This window comes from Leopardus geoffroyi, chromosome E3 (genome assembly GCF_018350155.1).
Source record: "Leopardus geoffroyi isolate Oge1 chromosome E3, O.geoffroyi_Oge1_pat1.0, whole genome shotgun sequence".
Lineage (NCBI taxonomy): Eukaryota > Metazoa > Chordata > Mammalia > Carnivora > Felidae > Leopardus > Leopardus geoffroyi.
Window position 1 is genome coordinate 30,071,802 of NC_059340.1, and position 25,312 is coordinate 30,097,113.

At 42.7% G+C, this 25,312-nt stretch overlaps 1 protein-coding gene across 11 annotated transcripts in view; it reads right to left on the bottom strand.

Moving 5' to 3' along the window:
• The window catches only part of MRTFB (myocardin related transcription factor B), a 203,074-nt gene that overhangs the window by 35,999 nt on the left and 141,763 nt on the right, over nucleotides 1-25,312 (bottom strand). For 6 of the 11 annotated variants that reach the window (XM_045461472.1, XM_045461478.1, XM_045461476.1 and 3 more), the window contains 6 exons: nucleotides 24,874-24,929; nucleotides 23,620-23,695; nucleotides 19,821-19,982; nucleotides 17,650-17,828; nucleotides 5,276-5,413; nucleotides 2,281-2,528 (listed from right to left, as the gene is read on the bottom strand). In XM_045461472.1, coding sequence (XP_045317428.1) covers nucleotides 2,281-2,528; nucleotides 5,276-5,413; nucleotides 17,650-17,828; nucleotides 19,821-19,982; nucleotides 23,620-23,695; nucleotides 24,874-24,929 — 859 coding nt within the window. The remainder of the gene's footprint in view (nucleotides 1-2,280; nucleotides 2,529-5,275; nucleotides 5,414-17,649; nucleotides 17,829-19,820; nucleotides 19,983-23,619; nucleotides 23,696-24,873; nucleotides 24,930-25,312) is intronic. The other 5 variants (XM_045461479.1, XM_045461473.1, XM_045461477.1 and 2 more) reach the window with 1 other exon arrangement.

Below are 25,312 nucleotides of genomic sequence, written 5' to 3' on the forward strand. Positions count from 1 at the left end.
TCTGTGTGGATGAGAAACCTGAAGTCCAGACACCTGAAAGGACCCTCCAGGAGCCCCCGTCAGTGTGTGGCTACAGCCCCATCTCCCAAGGTACCAGGGGCTGTGTTATCAGGTCAAATCTCACTGCTGTGGAGATACAGACTTCTGCATTCAGCTTCCTGTACTGGAATTTTGATGAAAAGAAACACTGTTTTAGAAAACAACACCTCCACTGTCAGGACCCGGAAATTAAAAAGAAGTGACGTTCAGTCTTTGCGTGGTGCAATAATACACAAAAGTAAGTGACCTTTCCCCCTCTGTGTCCCCGGATCTTTGTGGGTGATGCTCTCCGGGGCTGGGTGGTGTGGCTGCTATGGTGGTGGGGGTGTTTGTGGAGGACAGGGGCCCGGCAGCCTTGGTGGAAAGACAAAGAACCTTTAGAGACCAGATACTCAGCTCCTCAGATGTACTCTTCCCATCTACAAACTGGCCCCACACAGTCATTTTCTTTCATTACAGAAAAGACTGTTTCAAAGATACTACAAAAATCCTTCTATGGGATTTTCAGTTGTCCGGGTTTCCTCACCCGGGAGTGCGGTCAGTAACGTCACCTCCTCCTGGAGGGGCACAGGGATGTCAACGTCGAGCACACTGCTGGTGCATCGTAAGGAGCGCGCACAGGGGAGCCAGTCACCGCTCGTGTCCCGGCTGCCCGATGCCAGAGGAGGGAGGCGGCAGGGGAGGACGCCTCCCTCGGGCCTGGACGGAGCTGCAAAGCGGCGGTGGTCTGCGTCTGATGCGCTTCCAACCCCCTTTGGTCTTCCCTGGTTCCCTTCCAATGTCAACATCTCACTCAGGCCTGCTTGCTCTTAAAATAATAACATGCTACAAAAATTCTTTCTTTCTTCATCTCTGTGCCCTGATGTTTTAGATTTACGTACTTCACAGTAAGGTCCAAATGACTAATAGGTCTAATCTTCCTCGAGATATCAGGATCTTAAAAGAAAAAAGTGCATTGATAATCACTAGCATATGAGGAGACGGTTCTTAACAGAGGAGCTTTTTAGCGGATCTCACTCCTTGTCTGCTCCTAGGAAACAGGGCTCCCTGTGGTGGAATGCTCAGCATACGCGGAGAATATCCGAGTCGAATTTCCACACACCACACGGATCATGAATTGAGTGGCCTGCTCACTGAGAAAAACTTTCAACTCAAATAAACTTTGCACCTTTTTGTACAGTTTGTCTTGTGAGGCCAATGTAAATGTCCCTTTCTCCTGATAACTGAGGGAAATAAGAGACGAGGTATTTTCATTTTTACCCATGTTTCCTGGAAAATGCATACTGAGGACGGAGATCTAGAAATTTCCTTCTGTACATAATTAAAGTTCACTATGGATGTCTTGCTGTGGATTCAGTCTCAGAAGCTGTCAGAAGTCACTTCCTTCTGTCTCTCTCACCTGGGCTCAGACTTTGGAAACATGTTCCTTCTCCACAATTGTTGGTCACCAAGACCTTTAACTGTCTTAGAAACATCTCTCATCTGTTCTTTCCTTCCCCTTATCAATGCCCTCATCTTCTCACATCTCCTTTATTGTGAAATGTCTGTCTTGCCTGCTGCCAGACTCCCCTCCGTGACCAGCATCTCACTGTCCTTTCGTGCACTGTGGCGTCACCACTACAGCCCTCTGAATCACCTACCACGTCAAGATTCAAGGCTGCCCGGCTTCAGATTCCTCTGGACAGCGGCTCTACTCGGTTTTGTCTTCTCCTTTTCATCCCGTTCCTTATTCAGGCTATTCTCCCCGTCATCCCATCAACAGGCATGGCCTGCTCCTTCCTCTGTTCTCGCACGGGGTGGGGGGGGGGTCACTCTCCTTTGCGTGACAGGGCCCCGCCCAAGTTTCGGGCTCTTTCCCACAGAGGTATCCTGCCTGCTTTCATAAAGCTTTCCCTGACCACTCCGGCTTCTACACTCATCCCCCCGCACCCCGCCTTTTTTAAGCTGTTTATAACAAGACTCTCGCTCCTTACACTTTTCTCGCGGCGCCTAGTACTACGTGGCAAACAACAGGCAGATCTCTCCTGGGCGAGTAATTGTGACGAGGCACCGCTACCGTGAAAGGTCAAGGTTCGGAACCTATCTCGGAGGACAAACCCTGGACTCACTGGCACGAGGGCAAGACGCCGCGGGACGGGCTTGGAGGACCAGGCAGTGAGACCGATCGCTGAGCGCAAGCACCCCACGACATCCACCCCCTGGGAACCAGGGACGTGGCCCGCGCCGCCCCTGGCCCCGTACTTGAGCGGCGCGGGCAGGATGGTCTGGTAGTTGTAGTGCTGCTGCTGCTGGCTCAGGATCTGGAGCTGCAGGAACAGCTGCTGCTGCTGGAGCAGGCGGGCGTAGTTGGAGTCCATCTGGGGCTCGCTCTTCTCCCCCTTCTGGTCGGGCGGGATGTACTGGTGGTACTTGAGTTTCTTCACCCGCGGCTTGGGATCTTTGCACTTCTTGCCCCGGTGTTTGTCGTTAGGGTTCTTGGGATGGCTTTGCTGTTTTCGAGAGAAAGACAGGAGCATTTTAAGAGGCGCCATCACACGCGGCCTGTCCTACCGTGTGCCTGAATGCTCTGACGGTGACGTCAAAGAGCAAGGTGCCTCAGAAACTGGCGTAGCCGCTTCGGAAAGCAGTCCGCCGAATACGTTGCCAGAGCTACGAAAGCGTGGGTCTACCTCCCTGGACCGAGCAATCCGGCGCCTGGGGCTCAGCCGGTTGAGCTTCTGACTCTTGATTTCGCCCCAGGTCATGATCTCTTGGTTTGTGGGTTCGAGCCCCGCGTCAGACGCTGAGCGGACAGCGTGGGGCCTGTTTGGGACTCTCTGCCTCTCCCTTGCTCACACCTTCTCTCTCAAAATAAATAAACTTAAAAAAAAAAATCTGGCTCCTAAGAACTTACTTTCTCCTGTTCCTTGTTTTCTTACAGTAGGGGAAGGATATACTCCACTGAGCATTATCTATTCAAGTTCAACAAAGTTACTTTGGGTTTCTTGTTTAGACACACTTGTATCTATTGTCTCCTAGTGAAAAAGAGGCTGTATGCCAAATATACAAATGGGAAAGGATTAGGTATGCTTCCCCCTGTGTCCTGTCTTGCGGTCATTAAAAATATACTCTTTAGAGACTATGTAAAAACAGAAGAGTGCTTCTAATGGAACAAAGCAGACCATAAAGTTGTGTGTTTCTAAGGAAAACACAAACACACACAAAAAATACTGCAGTCTCACAATATTCATCAATTCACTGTCATCTGCTTATTGTGTTATCGACAACAGATTTTACTTCTGGTCGTTTCAAAGTGATTGTAACAATGAGCGGGGTGTGAGTTAAGGAGGCTGGACTCTAATTGTTATGTAATGATACAAGTGACTCAGCCAATGAGGAAGACACCTGTTGGTAAGGGAGGGGGGCAGGCACGTAAGAACCACTGTTCCTCAGACGAAATCTGCTCTTATTTCTTCACTGGCACATTCTCTCAGGAAGGGAGGGCGGGAAACAGCTTTCCTCACAAAAACCCAAAGAACTGTGGTCTGTTTCCCAGTACGTATCTGTCTTCTCCTCTACTAGCAGAGTCCTAGGATCGCCTACCCAGCCTCTGAATGTCACATTCTTAAAGGATGCCTTTTGCCCCAGAATCAAAGCCCTCCTTAAAGAGGCACTCACTAGTGAAGAGGAGAAATTCAGAGGAGAGGAGAGGCAGAGACCTCTTAGGATCCACAGGGAAAGACGCAATGGCATTCAAACAGTCTTTGTGCCATCAGTGGTACGTGTTTGCGGATGTGGGCAGAGGGGTGCGAGCGGGCATTAGCTCAGTTGCCGCTTGCCACACTCTGGAATTTCGGGCTCCAAGAAGAAGTGATGGAAGATGCTGAAATGCACTGATCTGTGCCCTGAAGCCACAAACGCTGGGCCACCCTGACAAAGAGAGGCTGGAATAGAAACAGAGCCTTCTCTGCAGGAGGGATGAGGACCAGGAGAGTGCCAGAGGGTAGCCGGAAGAAGCAAGGAATCCGCCCCAGGTACCTCCCCTGGGAGAGCGCAGCCCTGTGTTCACCTGGAGGCAGAAAGAAGGCTCCGCAACCCTTCAGAGGGCCTGGGTCCTTCCTGGCCTTGTGACTTCTTCGGGCCTCACTTCCTCATCTGGTAGGTGCAGAGAGGGTCAGCTAGCTCTCTGATGTCCTTTTTTAGTTCTAAAAGTTTGAGATCAGGGTTCTGCTGCTTTTGGCAAAAGCTGTATTGGAACTGTTTAGACTATTCCTCTGTTTATCCCCCCCTTTATTTGGCAGCTCTAAATGGACTTAAAAAATTTTTTTTAAGCCTACTATATATTAAAATTTTTAATCGTCCTTGGGGCCTATTCTAACTGAATTGTTTCACCAAGTAAAATTTAGGGAACAGTGCCACCAATGTGCAGGTTCTCGGAAGAACAAAACGAGCTTCAGCGGGCCAAATCTGCTAAAGCAAAAAACGCAGCCGCCTGTCTGAAGCCTCTGACCTGTCATGTGATACATCTGGAGTACCAGGAGCTTGACCTTGTGTATAAACTCCAAAATTACGTTGCCATTAAAGACGTCTGTTCGTGAGGGGCGTGACTCCCCAGTGCTGTGCTGAAGCGACTCTATCCTACTCTCCTCCCAGTGTGTCTTTCATGTCAGCAGCCTGGATGGAAGCAGGATTGGGAACCGCCGACAAAATGTACCCTCAAGCCTTTCCGCGCGGCTCTGGGAGTTTTCTAGAGACCAAATTTTGTGCAATTCTTTGGTGACTACACAACAACAGGGCATCTGCTGAAGGTGGTGGTTTCCAATATTTTTTTTTTCAATTTTTTTTAACGTTTATTTATTTTAACGTTTATTTATTTATTTTTAACGTTTATTTATATTGAGAGAGAGACAGAGCATGAACGGGGGAGGGGCAGAGAGAGAGGGAGACAGAATCTGAAACAGGCTCCAGGCTCTGAGCAGTCAGCACAGAGCCCGACGCGGGGCTCGAACTCCCGGACCGTGAGATCGTGACCTGAGCCGAAGTCGAACGCTTAACTGACTTAGCCACCCAGGCGCCCCAGTGATTTCCAATATTAAGGCCTGACCTAGCAAGTCTGCCCGTGGGTTTTGTCTCCAAGGCTTCATTCAGGCTAAAAGGCGGGCTAGGAGGTGCAGAAACGTGCCTTTGTGTTCCCCGCATGGGCCACAGACAGGCCGCGAGTAAACCAACCTCACACCGGCGCGTGCCGGGAACCCACCTTCACCAGCGACGGGCCAGGCTTTGCTGAGGACACGGTGTTTGTGGGGAGGACAGGAGCGGGGGACCTGGTCGGGGGCTGATCCGGAGCAGGAGTTTTCAAGAATTCAGGAACTGCTGGGGACACTGAAGTAAACTGCTGGAAAAGGCGGAAAGAGAACAAGCGTGTGAACTCGATGGCATAAAATTAGAAAAACCAGAATTATAAGGGAATGACCTCATTTTCTGAACGTCCCCTAGGAAAGAAACAAAAGAAAAATATACTATTGTGTCTGAGACCCAGATGGCAGAATAACAGGCTTTACGTCAACGGACCCAAGTATTTAGTCTTTGCCCCAATGGCAATGAAAAGCAAAAGCTAAATAAGGTAATTCGATTGACTACACCCTAGTAGTGTTTTCTCAGAAATACGGTCAGAACCGCCCTTTTTTTGGCAGAAGCGAAGTCCAAGACTCTTGCAGAAATGATCAGAACGGTACGTGATACTTGTGAGGTTTTCTTGCTGTATAGATCACAGTAATGCCGGCTGATTTAAACGTGGCATTTACTTTCCCTTACGGGCCCGATCAGTCCCCTCCAGCATACCCCAGATCCACGGCCTGGCAGCATTCAGTAAGCAAGATGCCACTCCCTGGAGGCCCCTCCACACACATGTGCTTTACAGCTTATGTCCCAGGGTCTGAGCCCGACTAGCACTCTCTTTAACCATTTCCCCCATTTCTCACAACAGTTGGGCATCTGAACAATGTATTATTCTAAGACGGCCTTGTTTGACTGAGGGCACTCTCACACCCAAAGCAAGAAGCTAATTTATGACCGAGGTCAAACAAGTAGCCACTAAACCTGGGTGTGGTGTCATTTACTAACAGAGGAAGCTACCAAAGGCTTTCATAGCTTTTATCAACAGCCTAAGAGCCTATTTCTGCTGACACTCTACTTTAAGTAGATTTTAAGTATTCACTTACTAGGAAGAGATATTAATTACTATTCTCACAAATCAGTTAAATGTTGCACAGCAATTACTACATGGACTTAACTATTACCAGCCTTAATTTAAGAAAAAAATCTCTTCCTTTATCACTCTGCTGCCCTGCCCACAACTCTCAAATTCATTACAAGAATCAAAATCAGTTCTTTTGCTGATGTACTTGGGTTTAAGAATAGCAGACTGTATTTTCCTTCCTTAAAATAAATGACCTGAGAACTCAGAGGCTATTCAGCAGCAAGAAATATGAAGCTTGGCACATACTAGTTATTCAATAAATATTTGTTTAATGGGTGAATGGAAATTCCTTGTGGATTTACTCATGCTGGGTCACACTCTCAAGGCTGGCTGAGACCGTGAGGATGTGTGTGAGTGTGCAATGAACTGTGCGTACCCATGACGGCTCTCTCCCTAAGCATGGTTTTCCTTTTGCCACTGATTTCCACTTGTAAATAATTACTACTAACAGTGAGGGTTGACAATAAAAAGACGTGACTTTTGAAAGATGGCTATACGGTAACCCCCTTACCCACGGTTTATCTTTCTGCAGTTTCAGTGACCCACGGGCAACTGTGGTCCTGAGGGAGACGATCCGCCTCTGACATAGGGTCACAAGGTCAATGACAGCTTAACCCTACATTACAGGCCTTTGTCATTCACCTCACTTCATTTTCTCATGGAGGCATTTTTATCATCTCACATCATCATCAGAAGAAGGGAGTGTACAATCATGAGATGTTTTGAGAGTGGAAGCCCATATTCACATAACTTTTATTACACTTATAACTGTCCTATTTTTACAGTCGTTAATCCCTTACTATGCCTCCTTTATAAATTAAACTTTACATTGGTATGTACATATAGGAAAAAACCAGGGTATACAGGGTTCTGTGCTATCAGCGGTTTCAGACACCCCCTGGGCTCTGGGAATGCATCCCCTGTGGGTAAGGGGAGAACACTGCACTTGATTTCATTCAAAGAGAAGTGAAAGAAACGAACTTCTCCAGGAGTCTCGACACCTGTACTCCAGGCTGACTTCTGCCCCCAAATGGCCCCGAGACAGCCGCTTCCTTAACGAACCTCTGACATGAAGGGAAGCTGATGGCCAGCTAAGTCACTGCTTTAAGGACATGGTTTTAAATTATTTGTTTTCCTCTCACTTTGCACATTTTTTGGAAGTGAGGATATTTATCTCTGGGTCAATTTTCCCATAGGGAAAAACATTCCTTGGCTGTTAAATAATTGGCATATGAAGTGGAATCACATATTTGTATGTGTGTGTGTGTGTGTGTGTGTGTGTGTATAATATATATGTATATGTCTATATGTATATATATAGTATATTTAAAAATTGTATATACATAGGGGTGTATATTCATATGGGTGTGTGTATGTTTCGTTCCTTGCAGATAAATTCTACTAACCTGGCAAGCTATTTTACCCCTCCAGCCTCCCAATGACTAATGCGATTGCAGTGATGCATTTGACAGCTGTCAGTGTTAATAATCTGGAAAATAATCCAGTAGCATAATGTGCTATCAATTATAATATTTATGAAAATGTTTCTCCTGTATTTCTAAGACCTTGTCTAACTGACTTCAGCCTTGATTACCAGACACTCTCATCTTACTAGCTCTTTTCAGTGTGACTCTGCTACCCAGAAAACCAGAGGCCCCCCCACCCCCCACCCCAGCATTAACACAAGAATGACCCAACTGAGATACGGTGATTATTCACATTACCTTATTTGATGATAAATTCTGGTTAAAATGGGAGAAACGTCTAAACTCTTCTTTACATTTGCCAGTCTTTGTTATGTGCCTTAGAAATGACCCCTTAAATAACCTGACATCCTAGCTAGACGTTAGGATCCTAGTGACTAGAGTTACCCAAAAATCGAGGTATCAGTACTTCTGAAATGACAGTATTCCAAAAAAGATGAAAACAATATACAAGCCATAAAGGACACCACACTTATGTTACCCCATCATAAAGTAAGCAGTATGCTAAAATCTTAAAAGAATACTTCAAATGTTTAAGTTTCCACTGGCACCTAAGGTCACCTTTTGTACTTTCAAAATTTAATCTCGAATGACTCGGAATCTTTCCTCCAAGGAGCTGCAAGCTTTGCTCTGTTTTATTCGATCTGAGTGCTGTTCCCAAGCTACAGGTCTCATGACCGCCAATTCTTCAACTGTCATCATGACACCGTGACAGACAATGTCAGGAAAACACTGTTGTCTAATGAGGGATACTTAGGCTTTAAACAAAACTGAAAAGATTCAGTCTTTGAATCTTAAAGACTGACTTTTCTCTTCTTAGAAATTGCTAAGGGTAAGTTCTGCTACCAAAGAAAAAAATAAGTCAAGGTAAATGTTTAAGCTGATTAAAATTTTATAATGTATCAGGTGTCTGCACTGGTTCCTTCTGAAAAGATGATACACTTGTCAAGGACCAATCACTGTTCTCTGGTAAGTTCCTTTTTTATTAGATTTCTTTAGGCAATCCAGAGGGGCAGAAACTAGATATTTAAAAACAAAGTTTTTTTGGACTGGAGATTTAAGTCTAAAATACATGTGTTTTTAATTTAGGATACAGCACAGATCTTAATTAAGATGGGAATATGCAAATAAGAAATTCAAAATGCAATTATTCTTTAAATATTGTTTCCATACTCTGATCCCCAGACAAATAAAACAAATGCTAGTCAATGAATGGGCTGAATACAAATCAAAAACACATGCTTTGTATATTTAATAGATGGATATTTAATGTAAATTCTAGTTTTGCTAAAATATATCACTTAGCACTGACCACTTTATGTAATACACAGTTACAAGTTAAGATATTTCATTTTTTAAGTTTTTATTTATTTGTTTTGAGAGAAAGAGAGAGCGTGAGCTGGGAAGGGCAGAGAGAATCCCAAGCGGGTTCTGTGCTGTCAGCAGAGAGCCCGACTTGGGGCTCGATCTCATGAACAGTGAGATCATGACATGAGCCAAAATTAAGAGTCGGACGCTTACAATGAGATCATGACATGAGCCAAAATTAAGAGTCGGATGCTTAACTGACTGAGCCACCCGGGTGCCCCTAGGCCTTTTATTTTTAGAACAAGGAGTTGAACATTAATATTTTGGCACAATATCTAGTGAACATTTGGTTGGTATATTTGACCTGGTTAGTAAAGAGGATCTGCATGTATCCCTCATTTAAAAAATCTATTATTTAAAAAGATTGTGGTAAAATACATATAAGTTACCATTTAGGGGCACCTGGGTGGCTCAGTCGGTTAAGCTTCCAACTTCAGCCCCAGTAATGATCATGCAGTTTGTGAGTTCCAGCTCCGCATTGGACTCTGTGCTGATAGCTTGGAGCCTGGAGCCTGCTTTGGATTCTGTGTCTCTCTCTCTCTCTGCCCCTCTCCTGCTCGCGCTCTCTCTCTCAAAAATGAATAAACATTAAAAAAAATTTTTTTTAAGTTACCATTTAAACCATCTGATGTATTAAAAAAATTTTTTTAATGTTTATTTTTGAGAGAGAGAGCATGTGCAGGGGAGGGGCAGAGAGAGAGAGAGAGGGAGACACAGAATCCAAAGCAGGCTCCAGGCTCCGAGCTGTCGGCACAGAGCCCGACGTGGGGCTTGAAGGCACAAACGGCGAGATCATTACTGGAGCTGAAGCTGGATGCCTAACTGACTGAGCCACCCAGGTGCCCCTAAAGCATTTTAAAGTGTATAGTCCTATGGCATTAAGTATATTCCCACTGTTCTGTAACCATCAGTACCATCCACCTCCAGAAAAACAGAAACTCTCTTTCCATCGAACGACTCCCCATTCTCCCCTCCCATCAGACTCTGGCAACCACCATCTACTTAATGTCTATATGGATTTGACTATTCTAGCTCTTAATAAAGTGGAATCATACAACATTTTTCCTTTTGTGATCGGCTTATTTCGTTTAGCAGAATGTCCTGAAGGTTCATCCATGTTATAGCGTGGGTCACTCAGAATCTCCCTTCTCTTTTAAGCCTCCACAACATTCTATTGCATATACACACTGCATTCATTTGTCAGTGGCCACAAGGGTTGCTTCTACCTTTGGCTATTGTCCACAATGCTATGAACACGGCTGTACAAATACCTGCTCAAGTCCCTGCTTTCAACCCTTTGAGGCATTTACCCACAAATGGAATTTCTGGATCATACGGTAATTCTATTTTTAGCTTTTTGAGAGAACTGCCGTGCCATTTTCTGTAGTGACTGTACCGTTTCACAATCCCACCCAGAGGGCACAGCGATTCCAATTTCTCCACATCCTTACCGATGCCTGTTAATTTATCTTCTTTGGATAGCAGCCATTCTAGTGGTGTGGCTTTGATTTGCATTTCTCTAGTGATTGGTGATGTTGGGCATCTTTTCATGTGTTTATTCACCATTTGTTGATCTTCTTTAGAGAAATCCCTATTCTGGTCCTTTGCACATTTTATTTTTTTTAGTGTTTATTTTTGAGAGAGAGAGACAGAGTGCGAACAGGGGAAGGGCAGAGAAAGAGGGAGACACAGAATCCGAAGCAGGCTCCAGGCTCTGAGCTGTCAGCACAGAGCCCAACGCAGGGCTCAAACTCACGAAGCACGAGATCATGACCTGAGCTGAAGTCGGACGCTCAACCGGCTGAGCCACCCAGGTGCCCCTGTATTTCTTAAGTAACACAAAGAACAGCTGTCATTATGAGTTATAACAGGGGGACACGGGAGGATGTGCTAGAAAAGGGTCTTAAGAAGAATCTCAAACCGATGGCGTAATGAGAACAGTCATTACTTTAAATCCTGTGCAGGTCAGACAGATGCTCTCTTAATGACACCTGTAATACACGTAATGTAAGTAGCTCAGCGCCTGGCCCAAATAAGTGCCCAGCAAATGTTGGCCATTCTTTTTTATCCTCATCTCAATTATATTTGATAAACCCTGACTGACTTATGAATACAGAGGAAAGGCCTATTCTGTAGAAAGCATACTTTCCTATTGGTCACAGGAGAACAGAGTTAGGAGCTGGGTTGGAACACAACTTCACAGTTAATGCTGGAAACCAGCTCCAAATCTAAGTCCTCTCAACATGTAAGTTACATACAATGAGATTGGAAGGGTAACAATAGAAATTACCGCCAATATCTTTGATGCCCTAATTTAGGCCTTTATTGATAAGCATTTGTAATAAAAGTTAGTCTTGTTGTAATTATTTAATGTATGTGTACATGACCTTGCTCATTTGGTGAGCTTAAACCTAAGGTGTCTATATTATTTGGGAAAGGTCGTCTAGCTAAAAGTTGCTTGATACAATGGGAAAAAACGTACCAAGCTCCTCTAATCCCGTCTTCATGAAAAGTACACAGAGGATCCGACCCACGAGGTTCCTTCTCAGCCCTACTTCCAATTCAGCACAGGAGTTGTCCCCGCAGCACAGACTTGGAAAATGTCAGGTCACACGTACAGTTAAGCATGTGGGTGCTTATAATAAACGATTAATTAAATGGCTTAAGAAATCGCTGAGGGAGTAAAGGTCTTCAGATTAAAAGCACCAGTTAACAGCTCCTGGTGCTCACATGTAACTAGCTGTTCTTAATTTTCTACAGCTTTCCATTGTTCAAAAATTTCTTAGGCATAAAATAAATTGAGCTCCACCAATGTGTGATGTCTGCTCCATTAATGTTGTGGCAAGTTCCTTTCCATCTGTACTTTGATCGGAATTGAAAAGAAAAGAGAATCATCCAAGGAAGGGCAGTGCTAGTCTCTTACAGACCACACAGAATTACATATTTCAAAGAAGAATTTTTTTTTGGTGGAATGTACATTTTGAAGGAAGGACATGCTGGATATTATGTGTTTTATTATTTTTGTTTTGTAAGGAATCTGTCTTTTATCTGAATATTTTCCCGTAGGTCTCAATCCTCTGGTATCTCTCTGTGTGTTTTGAGAAAGAAGTCGGGAGACAACGTGTCGTAACACATTTTGGAATTAAGCAAGCCATAAAACAATCTTAAGCCTAATTTCCTCTAAAGTAATTATCTGTAAATATAACTTTAAACATTTTTTTTTTCAACGTTTATTTATTTTTGGGACAGAGAGAGACAGAGCATGAACGGGGGAGGGGCAGAGAGAGAGGGAGACACAGAATCGGAAACGGGCTCCAGGCTCTGAGCCATCAGCCCAGAGCCTGACGCGGGGCTCGAACTCACGGACCGCGAGATCGCGACCTGGCTGAAGTCGGACGCTTAACCGACTGCGTCACCCAGGCGCCCCTGTAAATATAACTTTTAAAGAACCAGAAAGAAATTCCCTACACTGGCCCTGAGATTTATATTAGGCCAAATAAAAAAACAATTGAATAGGAAAATTAGAAAAATGTGTTTTAATCATGTGATCAAATGTGTAGCGCGAAGTGATGACTAATTAACATATAAAAAACCCTGGTTCCGGCAAACAAGAAGAAAGCAAAATCTATGACAGTTACTCTAAGTGGGGTCTATGGACTTTTGTTACCTGCCTCCTACAAGTACGGGAAGTCCCACAGAAATCTGGTGCTACCCTACTACTTTCACTGTGTTGTACAAGAAGACTGGTCCACAATGATCTGGAAAACAAGCTATGTAAAAAACACATACTAGTCTTTCACTCCAGGCAATCTGAGGACCACTGGTCTATAGTAACAAAATCCACCATCCAAACTCCTGCCCTGAGTTTCCATTTTAAAGACGAAAAACTAAGACACCTAAGTTATAAGCTGTCTATGTTGTTTTGTTGTCCTGTCTTTATACGGACTGTTTCCATAACAGGGAGGAGACTGACTTTGGGGAAGTACAGTGATAATTCTAAAGCAGGAAAAAAGAAATTACAGAGATAATCTCCCAAGTTTTTCATTCATTCAAGCAATAAGCACTTGCCGTGTGCTGGACCCTGCATGTTCAGGATGATGTCACCAAGATAGAATGAGGGGACATCCCAGCCCTTTGGAAACTTGATGTCTAATGAGAAGCAGTGTTTTCAGGTACTTTTCCCTTGAGCTACGGATGCGAAAGTAATCATGTTTAGGGAAACAAATATATTTTATATATATATGAAGTGAGATGCCTGGACAAATTCATAAACCAACACTAGAGAACAGTGAAAACAATTAAAATACAAAATGTGCCAAAACAGACCCTAATTATCATTTCTAGATGACACAAAAATCCCGAAGACGTTATAGGCGTCACAAAGTTGCCTGTGCAGTTGATTGAAAAACAAACCCCCCAAACCTACAACATACTTAGAATCCTCCTCAAGGATTATTTTTCTTCAACATCAGTAGAGCACAGTTAACAGGGAGATGCTTCTTTAATCGAGTGAATCAAGGTGTGATATAATAATGAGAATCTTTGTCAGATTCTTTCCTTATAAATACTAACACACTTACTACAAGGGAATTTTATGAAGGACATGCCATGTAAGAAGGTCTCAAGGTATGTGGTGCAGAAATTATGTGACAGGTAAAGGTGCGGCAGGCCAGCCTGAGGTTCTAGGTTCTTCTACTTGGATGTCTATGCAGGCAGCATACCCCTCTCTGAAGTGGGGCTTCTGGCGCAGGCCGAGCTGACAGATAAAAAGCAGACTGTTAAGGGTCTGCACGTAGCAGGCAGAGCTGGGGCTGCAGCAACATCAGTGTTCTAAAAGCCAGTGTTTAAGTGCCCGACGACCCCAGGGCTTCACGTGTATTGCACTGGCAATAAACTGACCAGACTGATTCTTCAGGAAACACTGCTATTCCTTTTTTCCTTCAAGGAATTCAGGAATGTCAGCCCACTGGGCGGGACTCTCTCTGGTTAAAGGTTTTCACTTAGAAACTTAGCTGGAGACCAAGTTTCAAGAGCAAAGCAGAAGACTTAATACAAGCAGTGCAGAGACGGGAAAATGCTAATCTCCTACAACACAGGGGGCCTGTCATGAGGCCATCACCAGGCAGATGGCTGACAGGACAAAAATTCCATGTCACTAAAGCCAAGCCCACTCTGATAGCTGTCTGATATCCTGACCTAAACTGAGAACAAACAACCAAGATGGGTAAGTAGAACTGTTTTTTAATGGTATTGACTTGCATACCTGACATTCTTTTTAGCCCTATTTTTAAAGCTCAAACCCAGGGCGCAGCAAATATGTGAGAATACAGTAGGGGCTGGGCTCCCTTGGTCTCCCTGTCTTCCTGCTCAGACCTCAGGCTGTGGGTCTGGTCACTGACCCCACCTCCTTCCAGACCAGGTTCTAGCCAAGCAGAGAGGCCAGGGGCTCTCGCCCTGAAACTCTGATAGGACAATCTGAACCCAGCTGCCTGCACTACCTCGGATGAATCCGAGCCGGAGAGGCTCTGCTCTCAAACGGAAGAACACAAACACTGACTGCTTCTACAAGCCTGGCATCAGTCAGAGCTTGTGCTGAATTCAGTTCAACATTCACTGAGCGCTTCTTCTGTACCAGGCCCGGTGCTGGACGCTGCAGACGCACAGACACATCACACACACACAGACACACACACACAGACAGACACGCACACACACACACGCGCGCGCGCACACACACACACACACACACACACACACTAAAGTAGCTCTCGTCCCTCTCTGAGAGTCAAAGTCCCTCTCCTCAAGGGCTCACAGTTTAGTTGGAGGCATCGACACAATACGCAAACGCATGAATGTATTTCAGATCATGGTGATAAGGTCAGTAAGGAAAATCCTGCGGGAAGACCTAGTCCCTAACAAACAGACATTCAGGAATGAGAAGAAATGCTGAAAGAAAATATGCAAACATTTTTAATCACCAGATTTCCATACCCCTCTGAACCCACGCCTCCCCTGGTGTAAGGGTTAAGGCAGGTAATTGCTAAATTCCTTCCCAACTCAAAAATGCTATCATACTTGGCTGTAACAAGAACATTTTCTACTGAACTTAACCAGTTCCATTAAGTAGTTCAATAGCTCTGGCTTAAAGATAACTAAATAGCATTAAAATTTCAGTAAAGCAAAAAAAGACTATAAGGAGATGAACAACTAACTTATGTGCAGCATAAGACTTCTTACATAACCAAACGAAACATGAACACCCATTGGAAAGTAAGAAATGGGAATTTCCAATGCAATTATTAAAAACTATTTGTTAGATTCCTTTGCATGCCCTAGATTTTCAGTTCCCAAAACAATCTGACACATAATACGTGCTCAGTAAATATTTGTCGAACAAAGAAGTTCAATCTAACCCAAATCAAGAAGCCAGTTACAACACTGAACTCTCCAAACTGTGCGAGGTTTATAGTGAAGGCATTACCTACCTGTGGTAAAGACACAATGACTGTGGGAACCATATTACCTTCTTGGAAGGCAGTTGAGATGCCCATCTTTTACCTAAAAAGGTCCAAATCCATTTCAAAACCTGGTAACTATCCAAAGAAATAATCAGACAAGTGTCCAACAACGTATGCATAAAAAACTATAGAGGGGGCGCCCGGGTGGCTCAGTCAGTTGGGCGTCCGACTTTGGCTCAGGTCATGATCTCGCGGTCTGTGAGTTCGAGCCCCGCGTCGGGCTCTGTGCGGACAGCTCAGAGCCTGGAACCTGCTTCAGATTCTGTGTCTCCCTCTCTCTGCCCCTCCCCTGTTCGTGCTCTCTCAAAAATAAATAAACGTTAAAAAAAAAAAACCTTCTGTGCATCAAAGGACACTATCAGCAAAAGGTGAGGACCAACACAAAGAATGGGAGAAAATATTTGCTAATCATATATCTGATAAGGGGTTAATATACAAAGAACTCCTATAATTTAATAGCAGAAAAACAAATACTCTGATTAAAAATGGACAAAGGACTCAAACAGACATATCTCCAAAGATGACATACAAATGGCCAACAAGCATATGAAAAGATGCTTAACAGCACTACTCAGTAGAGAAAGGCAAATCAAAACCACAGTGAGATACCATTTCATAACACTAGAATGGCTACTATCAAAAGAACATAAACTATTAAGTGTTGGTGAGGACGTGGTGAAACTGAAACCCGTGCATGCGGGAGTGTGAAACGGTACAACCGCTATGGAGAACGGCACGGAGGTTCCTTAATAAACTAAACACAGAATTACCATGTGGTCCATCAATCCCACTTTTGGGTATATGCCCCAAGGAACTGAAAGCAGGGTCTCAAAGAGATATTCCCAAACTCATGTACCTAGGGCGTTATTCACAATAGCCAGAGATGGAAGTCAATGACTGCCGATGAGTGGATACACAGAGTATGGCATATATCCATACAATGGACTGTCATTCAGCCTTAAAAATGAAGGAGATTCTGTCACATGCTACAACATCAACAAACCTGGAAGATATTACGTTAAGTGACATAAAAAGGCAAATATTGCATGATTCCATTTATATGAGGCATCTAAAGGAGTCAAATTCATATGTACGTGTGTACATATTTACTTAAATTCCAGTATAGTTAACACACGTCATATTAGTTTCAGGTGTACAATATAATGATTCAACAATTCTATACATTACTCCGTGCTCATCATGGTAAATGTACTCTTAATAGCCTTCACCTATTTCACCCATCCCCCACCCTAAAGGAGTCAGATTCTTAGAGACAGAAATGCAACGATGGGCGATCATCAGGGTCTGGAAGGAAGGGGGATGGGGCGTTACTGTTTAATGGCCACAGCTTCAGTTTTTTTTTTTTTTTTTAATTTTTTTTTTTTTTCAATGTTTATTTATTTTTTTGGGGACAGAGAGAGACAGAGCATGAACGGGGGAGGGGCAGAGAGAGAGGGAGACACAGAATCGGAAACAGGCTCCAGGCTCTGAGCCATCAGCCCAGAGCCCGATGCGGGGCTCGAACTCCCGGACCGCGAGATTGTGACCTGGCTGAAGTCGGACGCTTAACCGACTGCGCCACCCAGGCGCCCCACAGCTTCAGTTTTTTAAGACAAAAAGTTCTGGGTATTTGTTGCACAACACAAGTGTACTTAACACTACTGAGCTGCAGGTTTTAAAATGGTTAAGATGGCAAAAAAAAGGGGGGGGGAGGGGAGGGTTATATTTTATAGTGTGCGAATTATACTCCCAACAAAAGTTATGTGAAACATTTTAAAAAGCAAGTTACACAACCATTTGTAAAATAAAAGTGTGTGTATAGAACAGAAATGAAATGTAAGAATCTACTGAAAAATGTTAACAGTGTTTGTATTACAGGTGAAAAAGAAGTCTGTAGTTTCCCACACTTTCAGACTTTTCTTCTGGAGAAAATGTAATTACCTTGATATACAAAAAACAGGGCGTGGTCTCTATTAAGGGGCAGAAACAAGAAAGCTGATACCTGGGCTGGAGTGCTTGTAGTCACGGGAGACGGCGATTCACTAACTTTTGGCTCAGTCGGGGAAGCGGCGGACCCCTGCGAGTCCTGGCTGGCTGGCTGGTCTGGAGACAGAGCATCACTGCTGTCTTCGTCAAATGAGAAATCGCCCTGAGTTTGAGGATAGTCCTCCTTCCCAACGCCTAAAGAAAGAAATGATTTTCAACTTAAGTTGACCTTGGAACACCAAGCTTACGATGATAAAGAAGGAGAAACACTGTTTAGTACAAGAACTTAAGAAGCTGGTTTAAAAAAAAAAAAACTGATGGGGCTCCTGGGTGGCTCACTCGGTTGAGCGTCCGACTTCGGCTCAGGTCATGATCTCACTGCTCGGGAGTTCGAGCCCTGCACTGGGCTCTGTGCTCACAGCTCAGAGCCTGGGGCCTGCCTCGGATTCTGTGTTTCCCTCTCTCTCTGCCCCTCCCTGACTCATGCTCTTTCTCTCCCTCTCTCAAAAATAAACAGTAAAGCATTAAAAACAATCGAACATAATGTACTTCCCAGAGGAAGGACACACCAGTCACTACCTACGATGAATACTTGGGGAAGAAAGTCAGATCAGATCAGTCTGAATCAGATCAAGCCTTTGGATCCAACTACCAGTTTCAGGAAATACAGAAGACAAAAAAAGTTTTTAATGACACTGGGAATGCTAATGCATTCAGTAAAATCCAGTATGTGGGCATGGCTAGAGAACAGAAGGCTTTTTCACCAACAAAGTAAGAAAAGTTAGAAGACCCACCCAGGAGATTAAGATTTAAGAGCTATATCAGCAAAGACAAGGTGTGAACCTTGCTTGGACCCTGATGTGGAATACAAGTGTTAAAAAACATTAAGAGCCATGGGAGAAAATGGAGCTATGGTTCGGTATCTGTGGATGAGTCCTACTTCATGGGGAGGCCCAGTTACGCTGATGCCTTGCCTTTTGGGGCCCATTTCTTTGGGACTGAATGTAATCATCATTGAATGTACTACTTAGAATTACTGACTACAAACTGCCTGAGATTTAAACCCATACTCATGCAAAATATGAAGTCCTCAGAGTAATGGAAACAAGACTAGTTTTTATAGCAGGATATTAACTTTTCAAAATTGCTTGCTGAACAAGCGGTATTATTATTTTTTTTTTTTCTGCTAAAACTTGTGCCAGAATATAAAGTATGCGTGGTGAGGAAACATTAGTAACTATGATAAGATCAGGATAAAATGGACAAATTTTACCATTCTTAATAAATACATCTGTCCTCATGTGCTATTTACGTTGTTGAACTAACACTGAACAAGATATTCATCTTTCCTAGAAGTACACAGAATTAAGTAATGAAAAATCTGTACGGATCTTAAACAACACAACAGAAATTAAATAGTATAATGAGTAAGTTGAATTAAGAAAACGTCAGAATGAGGGGCGCATGGGTGGCTCAGTCGGTTGAGTGTCCAACTTCAGCTCAGGTCATGATCTCACGGTCCGTGAGTTCAAGCCCCACGTCAGGCTCTGTGCTGACAGCTCAGAGCCTGGAGCCCCTTGGGATTCTGTGTCTCCCTCTCTCTCTGCCCTTCCCCACCTGTGCTCTGTCTCTGCTGAAAATGAATAAACATTAAAAAAAAAATTAAAAAAAAAAGACGTCAGAATGAAATTGGAACTTAAGGACAGAAACCTCAGACGTGACAAGAGGAACTTCTGTGTTAACTGGTAAGAGATGCTTCATCTACCTTATTACATAAAAAACAAAAAAAAAATCCCAAGAATAACGGGAATTGGTGCAAGTGTTAATCGATTTCGAATTCACCCAGAAAACAATACTCATGATCGGTGCTGGCTTTTTTATTTTAATGTTTATTTATTTTAAGAGAGAGAGAGAGAGAGAGCATGTGCACGAGAGGGGGAGGGGCAGAGAGAGAGGGGGAAAGAGAGAGAGAGAGAATCCCAAGCCGACTCCACACCGACAGCACAGAGCCTGACGTGGGGTTCGATCTCATGAACAAAGAGATCATTACCTGAGCCAAAATCAAGAGTCGGACTCTTAAGTGACTGAGCCACCCAGGTGCCCCTGGTGCTGGCTTTTTAAATTAAATTTGTTTGAAACTTCCAGGTTTCTCTTTCTCCCAGAAATAATAAATTTTTAGAGTCTTGCCTATAATTGCTTCCTTAACACTGGAGTCTACAGGAAGGATGTTTTTCTCTACCAGCTCCATAGGACCAGGTCTTTGAGCAATCTTTTCATTCAGATCATCCGCTAGTCGAGCTCTTTTCAACTTCATCTGAGTAGCCTGCAGGGATGGTTCTGCAAATGTTTCTAAAAGAGGAAACATAGTTTTAACCATTACTTGAATTACTCGGTTCCATAATGTTACTTCTGGCCAAGTGAATCTAATTTAATTTAAACTGGGTTAAACATATTTATGTGTTCTCAACACACTGATGGAAAGAGAAGTAGGCTGTTTAAGAATGCTGTAGTGTACGCTGTATATTTTTAGTCCTGGATACTTTATACCGTCTCTATAATGCCCTTAGACGCAAATTAACATGAACTCAAGCCAAAAATGTGGTACTGCTCTTGTTCATTTATGGTGGCAGGATGACAGTCACATTTGTTAGGTATTGGGAGGTCTGGAGGATGAACACGAGGGATGTGGTCCATCCGTGGCCCAAGAAGTGTCCAGGTGTGATCTGGCTTCACTGCAAAGTCAACTGCGAGACGTGGCACTGTTCTCTTACTTAGTTAGGTCCTAAAGCTTCTCTGCAGGAGCCAAAGGAAGAGCCAGAATCAAATTCTTGGGTTGATCCTTGTGTGTCTCAGTCAATCATCCTCACTAAGAACCTGGGTTTATTTCTGGGTATATAACCTTGGAACATTCAATTACATAGTCCTATGTCATAAAGATAGATGTCAATGGTCATAAAGAAGGCTCGGCTCATCTACTTGCAAACAGGAAGTTGTACAACAAATGCAAAAATAACGTAAGTATCCTAGCTCATTCATCTGGGTAACTGTGTCAATGACTTGGCTTCTGGTACCTCTCATTAACATTTTATTACATTGTTCTAAATAATGTTTAGAAGTGATTAAAAACATGGTGAGGTGCTAACCCCAAATTCTGAGTTGACAGTTGCCTGCCACTTAAATTATATAGCAGAAGGTCTTTTAATGAAAATCCCCATAAGTAATCTCAGGATTAACTGATGTTCTCTTTTTAGTGGGTACAATGTCCTGGCTGAAGCCCAAAGCACACCAAAAGCCCACGGCCCGTGAATTACTCCCCAGCACATCCGAGTGCTTCTCCTTCCACCAGCTGAATTACATGCTTACCAAAACTCAACCTTGATGGTCCACAAAACAGTTCATATCATTTCATATCTGCTGTCAATACATAGTTTAACTACATCTTATAGGAAAATGATAAACTTCAAAAATAAGACTATTTCTAGGGAACCTAAGTTAAATCCTTTGGAATGATTTGATAAAGGTGGGTTATTACAGAGTAAGTCACTGTCAAATTAGGGCAATTAACAACTAAAATATTTGGGAAAAAATTATAAAATCTAGGATTTTCCAACTCAGATTGCTTTTCAAGTGTCTTTATGTTGTTTTTTCCACCCTAAATGGAAATTGTAGATGACGTATGATAGCTGTGCTTCATGCAAGAAAGATGATGCAAACGCCATTCACTTCCCTAATGAGGGCCCTGGTCTTAAATCAGAGTACTGGCTAATAAATGCACATTTCTGTAAGTGAAGATAACATGGGTGACCTCTCATTTTTAACATTTTCCTGTATAACCTTAGGCTGTGGCCCCCATCTTATTACATAAACCACTTCTAACCACACAGGAAGATGACAGGTAGAGAGAATGAGACCATGCAAATCACTCTTAGGGTGATTTTAAATGCTGTTGTTAAGATCTAGGTAGGACAGTCTTCTGCCTTTCTCCTTTCTCCCATCAACATTTCCATATCAGGAATATGTCTGGAATGAAAATATCCCGAAAGTAAATAATTAGACGCTGGGATTTTGGTATGTTTCTGTTTTTGGTCTTGTGATCTCCTCATCTCCACGATGCTGAGGTTAGATTTTAGCTGAACTTCAGAAAAATAATTTAGACTTTTGCCTGCCAAACATCCAATTCAATCAAAATTGGGGTAATGTTAAAAGAAGTTGGGGGGTTTGAAGTTATTTTTTAAAATTACAAATGATATATATTCTTTCTTACTTTAAAAATCCCAACTTGAGAACAGATACTAAAAAAACATCACTTACAGGCCGCTCAGGCACATAGTTGGGTTTTTAACCATTGGGTAATCTTTTCTTCCTCTTCTTCTTTTTTTAAAGCAAATATGATTCTTTTTGATAGTTAAATGTATTTGCTTTGGTTTTAATTATATTAATAAAGCCTGTTACAATTAGAAGGCAAGTTGAAACAGAAGCATTGTTCCTTCAAAAATGTCCTTTATAGGTCAAGGTATTTTTAGGTGCAGAAGGAGCCCCGTCCCCAGTTACTTACCACCACAATTGCTTCTTGAAGATTCACTTAACCCTGACATTTTTTGGTAGCTGTTTCTACCCTACCACTTGAGTTCTGGAAAAGCTTTTTTTAGCCCAATAGACTTCTGAGAACACACTAAGAGTAGTGGAAGGCATATACCCGTCACTTCCCACCCCAGATATGGAGATAGTCACATAATCATAGATTCTTTGGATTAGAAGAGACCCTACTTGGGGATGCAGATACCAACTTGCTACTTGGGATTTGTTTACAACATCCTACTGTGGTGTCATCCTGTGCTTCGTCCCCACCACAACAGCCTGTTTACTGCCATCGAGCCCTTTTCACAATCTGTAATTCATTTGTTTTGCCTGTTTATTATCTGTCTCTGTTACTAGATTGTAAGCTTCATGAAAGCAGGCATCGATCTGACTCATTTGCTGGGTCTCTGGGGTCTAGTTCACTGGCCAATGAATGACCACCTCAAATGAGCATAACCTTATTACTTCTGGAAGAGTTTTAAACATGTCTGACCTTCAGGATATTACTCCTTATGATGAGCGACAATCTAATACTTTGTAATATCAACCCAATTCTAATACTAACTCTATCATTAGACCAGAGGAATAAATATAATATTCCTACTTGAGAAGGGTCTCTGAATCTTTGTGAGAAATTTCCAGATTCTTTCTGTATCATCTCAGGGTTTAACACACTCAAGACTATCACGGGGTCAAGCTCCTAGTCCTTGCTTAATAAATCAGTCTGAGGAGCAAAACAATGAAAGAAAACGTACTCAGGAGCTTACGGGGCGGGGGGGGGGGGGGGGATACTTTCAAGAATGCTCTGTCTTTAGACAGAAAAACATTCTGGTCTGAGTCACGTGTCTCACTAGAGACAGAACAGAACTGTCCCTACCAGCTTCACAAGTGATGAAGCTAGACCACTGAGGAAATCCGGTGGGCTAAGTGGAGAGTATTTATATTAATGGTCAGATCAAGCTGGACTGTTGTGGGTACGTAACGACAAACAAAAATGTTAGGTGTGGGCAGTGCACCACGTAGATATAACAGGGTCCATCCAGAAAGGTGAAAATCTAGGGTTATACTTGTGGCCACTGTACCCTTTATGACTTAATGGGAAAATATTCCTCACTGATGAAGAAATCCTCTGGACCAAAAATGTTTTTCCAGAACAGATGGTAGAGACATCTACAGCACCAGTTGGTGGGGCAGAGTCAGTTCATCAATTGGTTATTTGGAGAATCAAACCTTCCCCATGTATCTAACATAACATTTTAGCTTTGGGTCTTCATGTTGGCTATCCAATTTGGAGGATGTCAGCCTGTGGGGTAAAAAGTTATTAAGATGGGAATAAACAGCAATGGTGGAATTCTCACTTCTTTTCTTGAGAAAATGCAGCAAAATAAGCAGAAATAAACATTTTTACCTTCTAAAATGTGCATCCTGACAAGTTCAGAACGATCTGGTCGGCTCCGAATCTTATGCTTCAAAAAGTTTTCAGTCTTGAGAGAGAGAAAGAGAGAGAGAAAGAGAGAGAGAGAGAGAGAGAGAAGAGAAGAGAGTGAGTCTTACTAGAAATTGTTTATGACTTATTGTGGTTTTGCATTTTTCTCTCAAGGTACTCCATTTAAATAAACTGTATACTCTTTGGTCATGATTTTGAGAAGAAAAGAGTAGCAATTAGTACTTTGAAGAGCTATTATCCAATACATAATTTAAACTGCAGCCTTCAAAACTGCACAGGCACTTGAAATGCATGCTGGCATAAAGTAAGCACTTTACAGACTTTTATTTTAAAACTTGGAAAAGGCAAAGGCTCATAATTTGCACAGACATAGGATTTTGATTATTTAAATATCTAATAGCTACACTTCAGGTCAAGTAAAAATCCACCTAAATAACAAATTTCTTTAAAATCCTAATGTGTTTTCATTGATGAATTCATATCCTTGATCATACTTTCTTACTCAGAAAGGTTCTCAACTGAAACAATAAGGCTTTCAAATGGGTTTTATATTTTATAAGATTCTAAGAGATCATTATCGCCTTCTGGGAAAATTCCTACGGAATTTTTGGAACATGCTTATTTTCATATTGCATGATAGAAGTATTCCCTAAAGCAAAAAGAATGAATGTGCATAATGGTACTTTTAAACAAAAGTAATGAACATGAATTCGATGTGCAAATGGCATGGAAAACTCTCAAAGAATAGAGCGGAGTTGAAACACAGCAACTTCTTTAATTCAGCCAGATTCTCCTGCCCTTGGTCAAACATACAGCTGACGCAGACCCAGTAAGGAAACCACCTAAAGATGTGTGGTTGTCGGGACACCACTTGGGCTGTCGGTCTGCTGGGGTAACAAGCGGCAGAAATACTCCATGGTTATTCTAAAACCTGTTGGTATGCCCCAGCACTGAAATGAAGAAATGCGATTTGTCCTTTATGTACAAAACCAGTTACTGGTTTTAAAAGAACAAAATTTGAACATCATGCATTTTCTACAAACTTCCAAGATTCAACTACCCCAGAATATATAACTCTGGAAGCCACCTGTCCTGAAAATACACTGCATTTTCTCTATGGATATATTTAGGAGTAAGATTGCTACATGCCCACAGGTACTTTAAAATACAAGAGAGAAGCAGAGAAGCAGAACCTCTGAAACTGAAATTTCTTACTCTGGCTCGTTCCAAGCTTTTTATCTGCTCATGGAATGCAGCTGGGCTCTTCAAAGCTGTGAGAAGAATAAGAACCATGTAGACAGACGAGTTAATATTTCAGCCAAACGTTAGGGTACATTATGTTGATGTTCCTTCTTAATCTTACTAGTTTGCATCTACAGTTCCATTTATTACTAGTTCCTTTAGGAGATCTGCAAAATTTGAAACCTTAGACGTTTCAGAATTAAAATCATATATTCACAAATAAAACAAGTGAACAGTGAGGATAGAGTTGTACATATAATGACAATACAAGTACCAGGTCAGACTAGTTGGAGCCAACAGTTGGGCCAAATTACCATCACCAAGGGAACCGTGTGATGACTCCTTGATGGGTCTTTGCTCTTAGTGGCCATAAAAGATACCAGAAAAAGCCCAAATGTCCAGAGGACGTTTA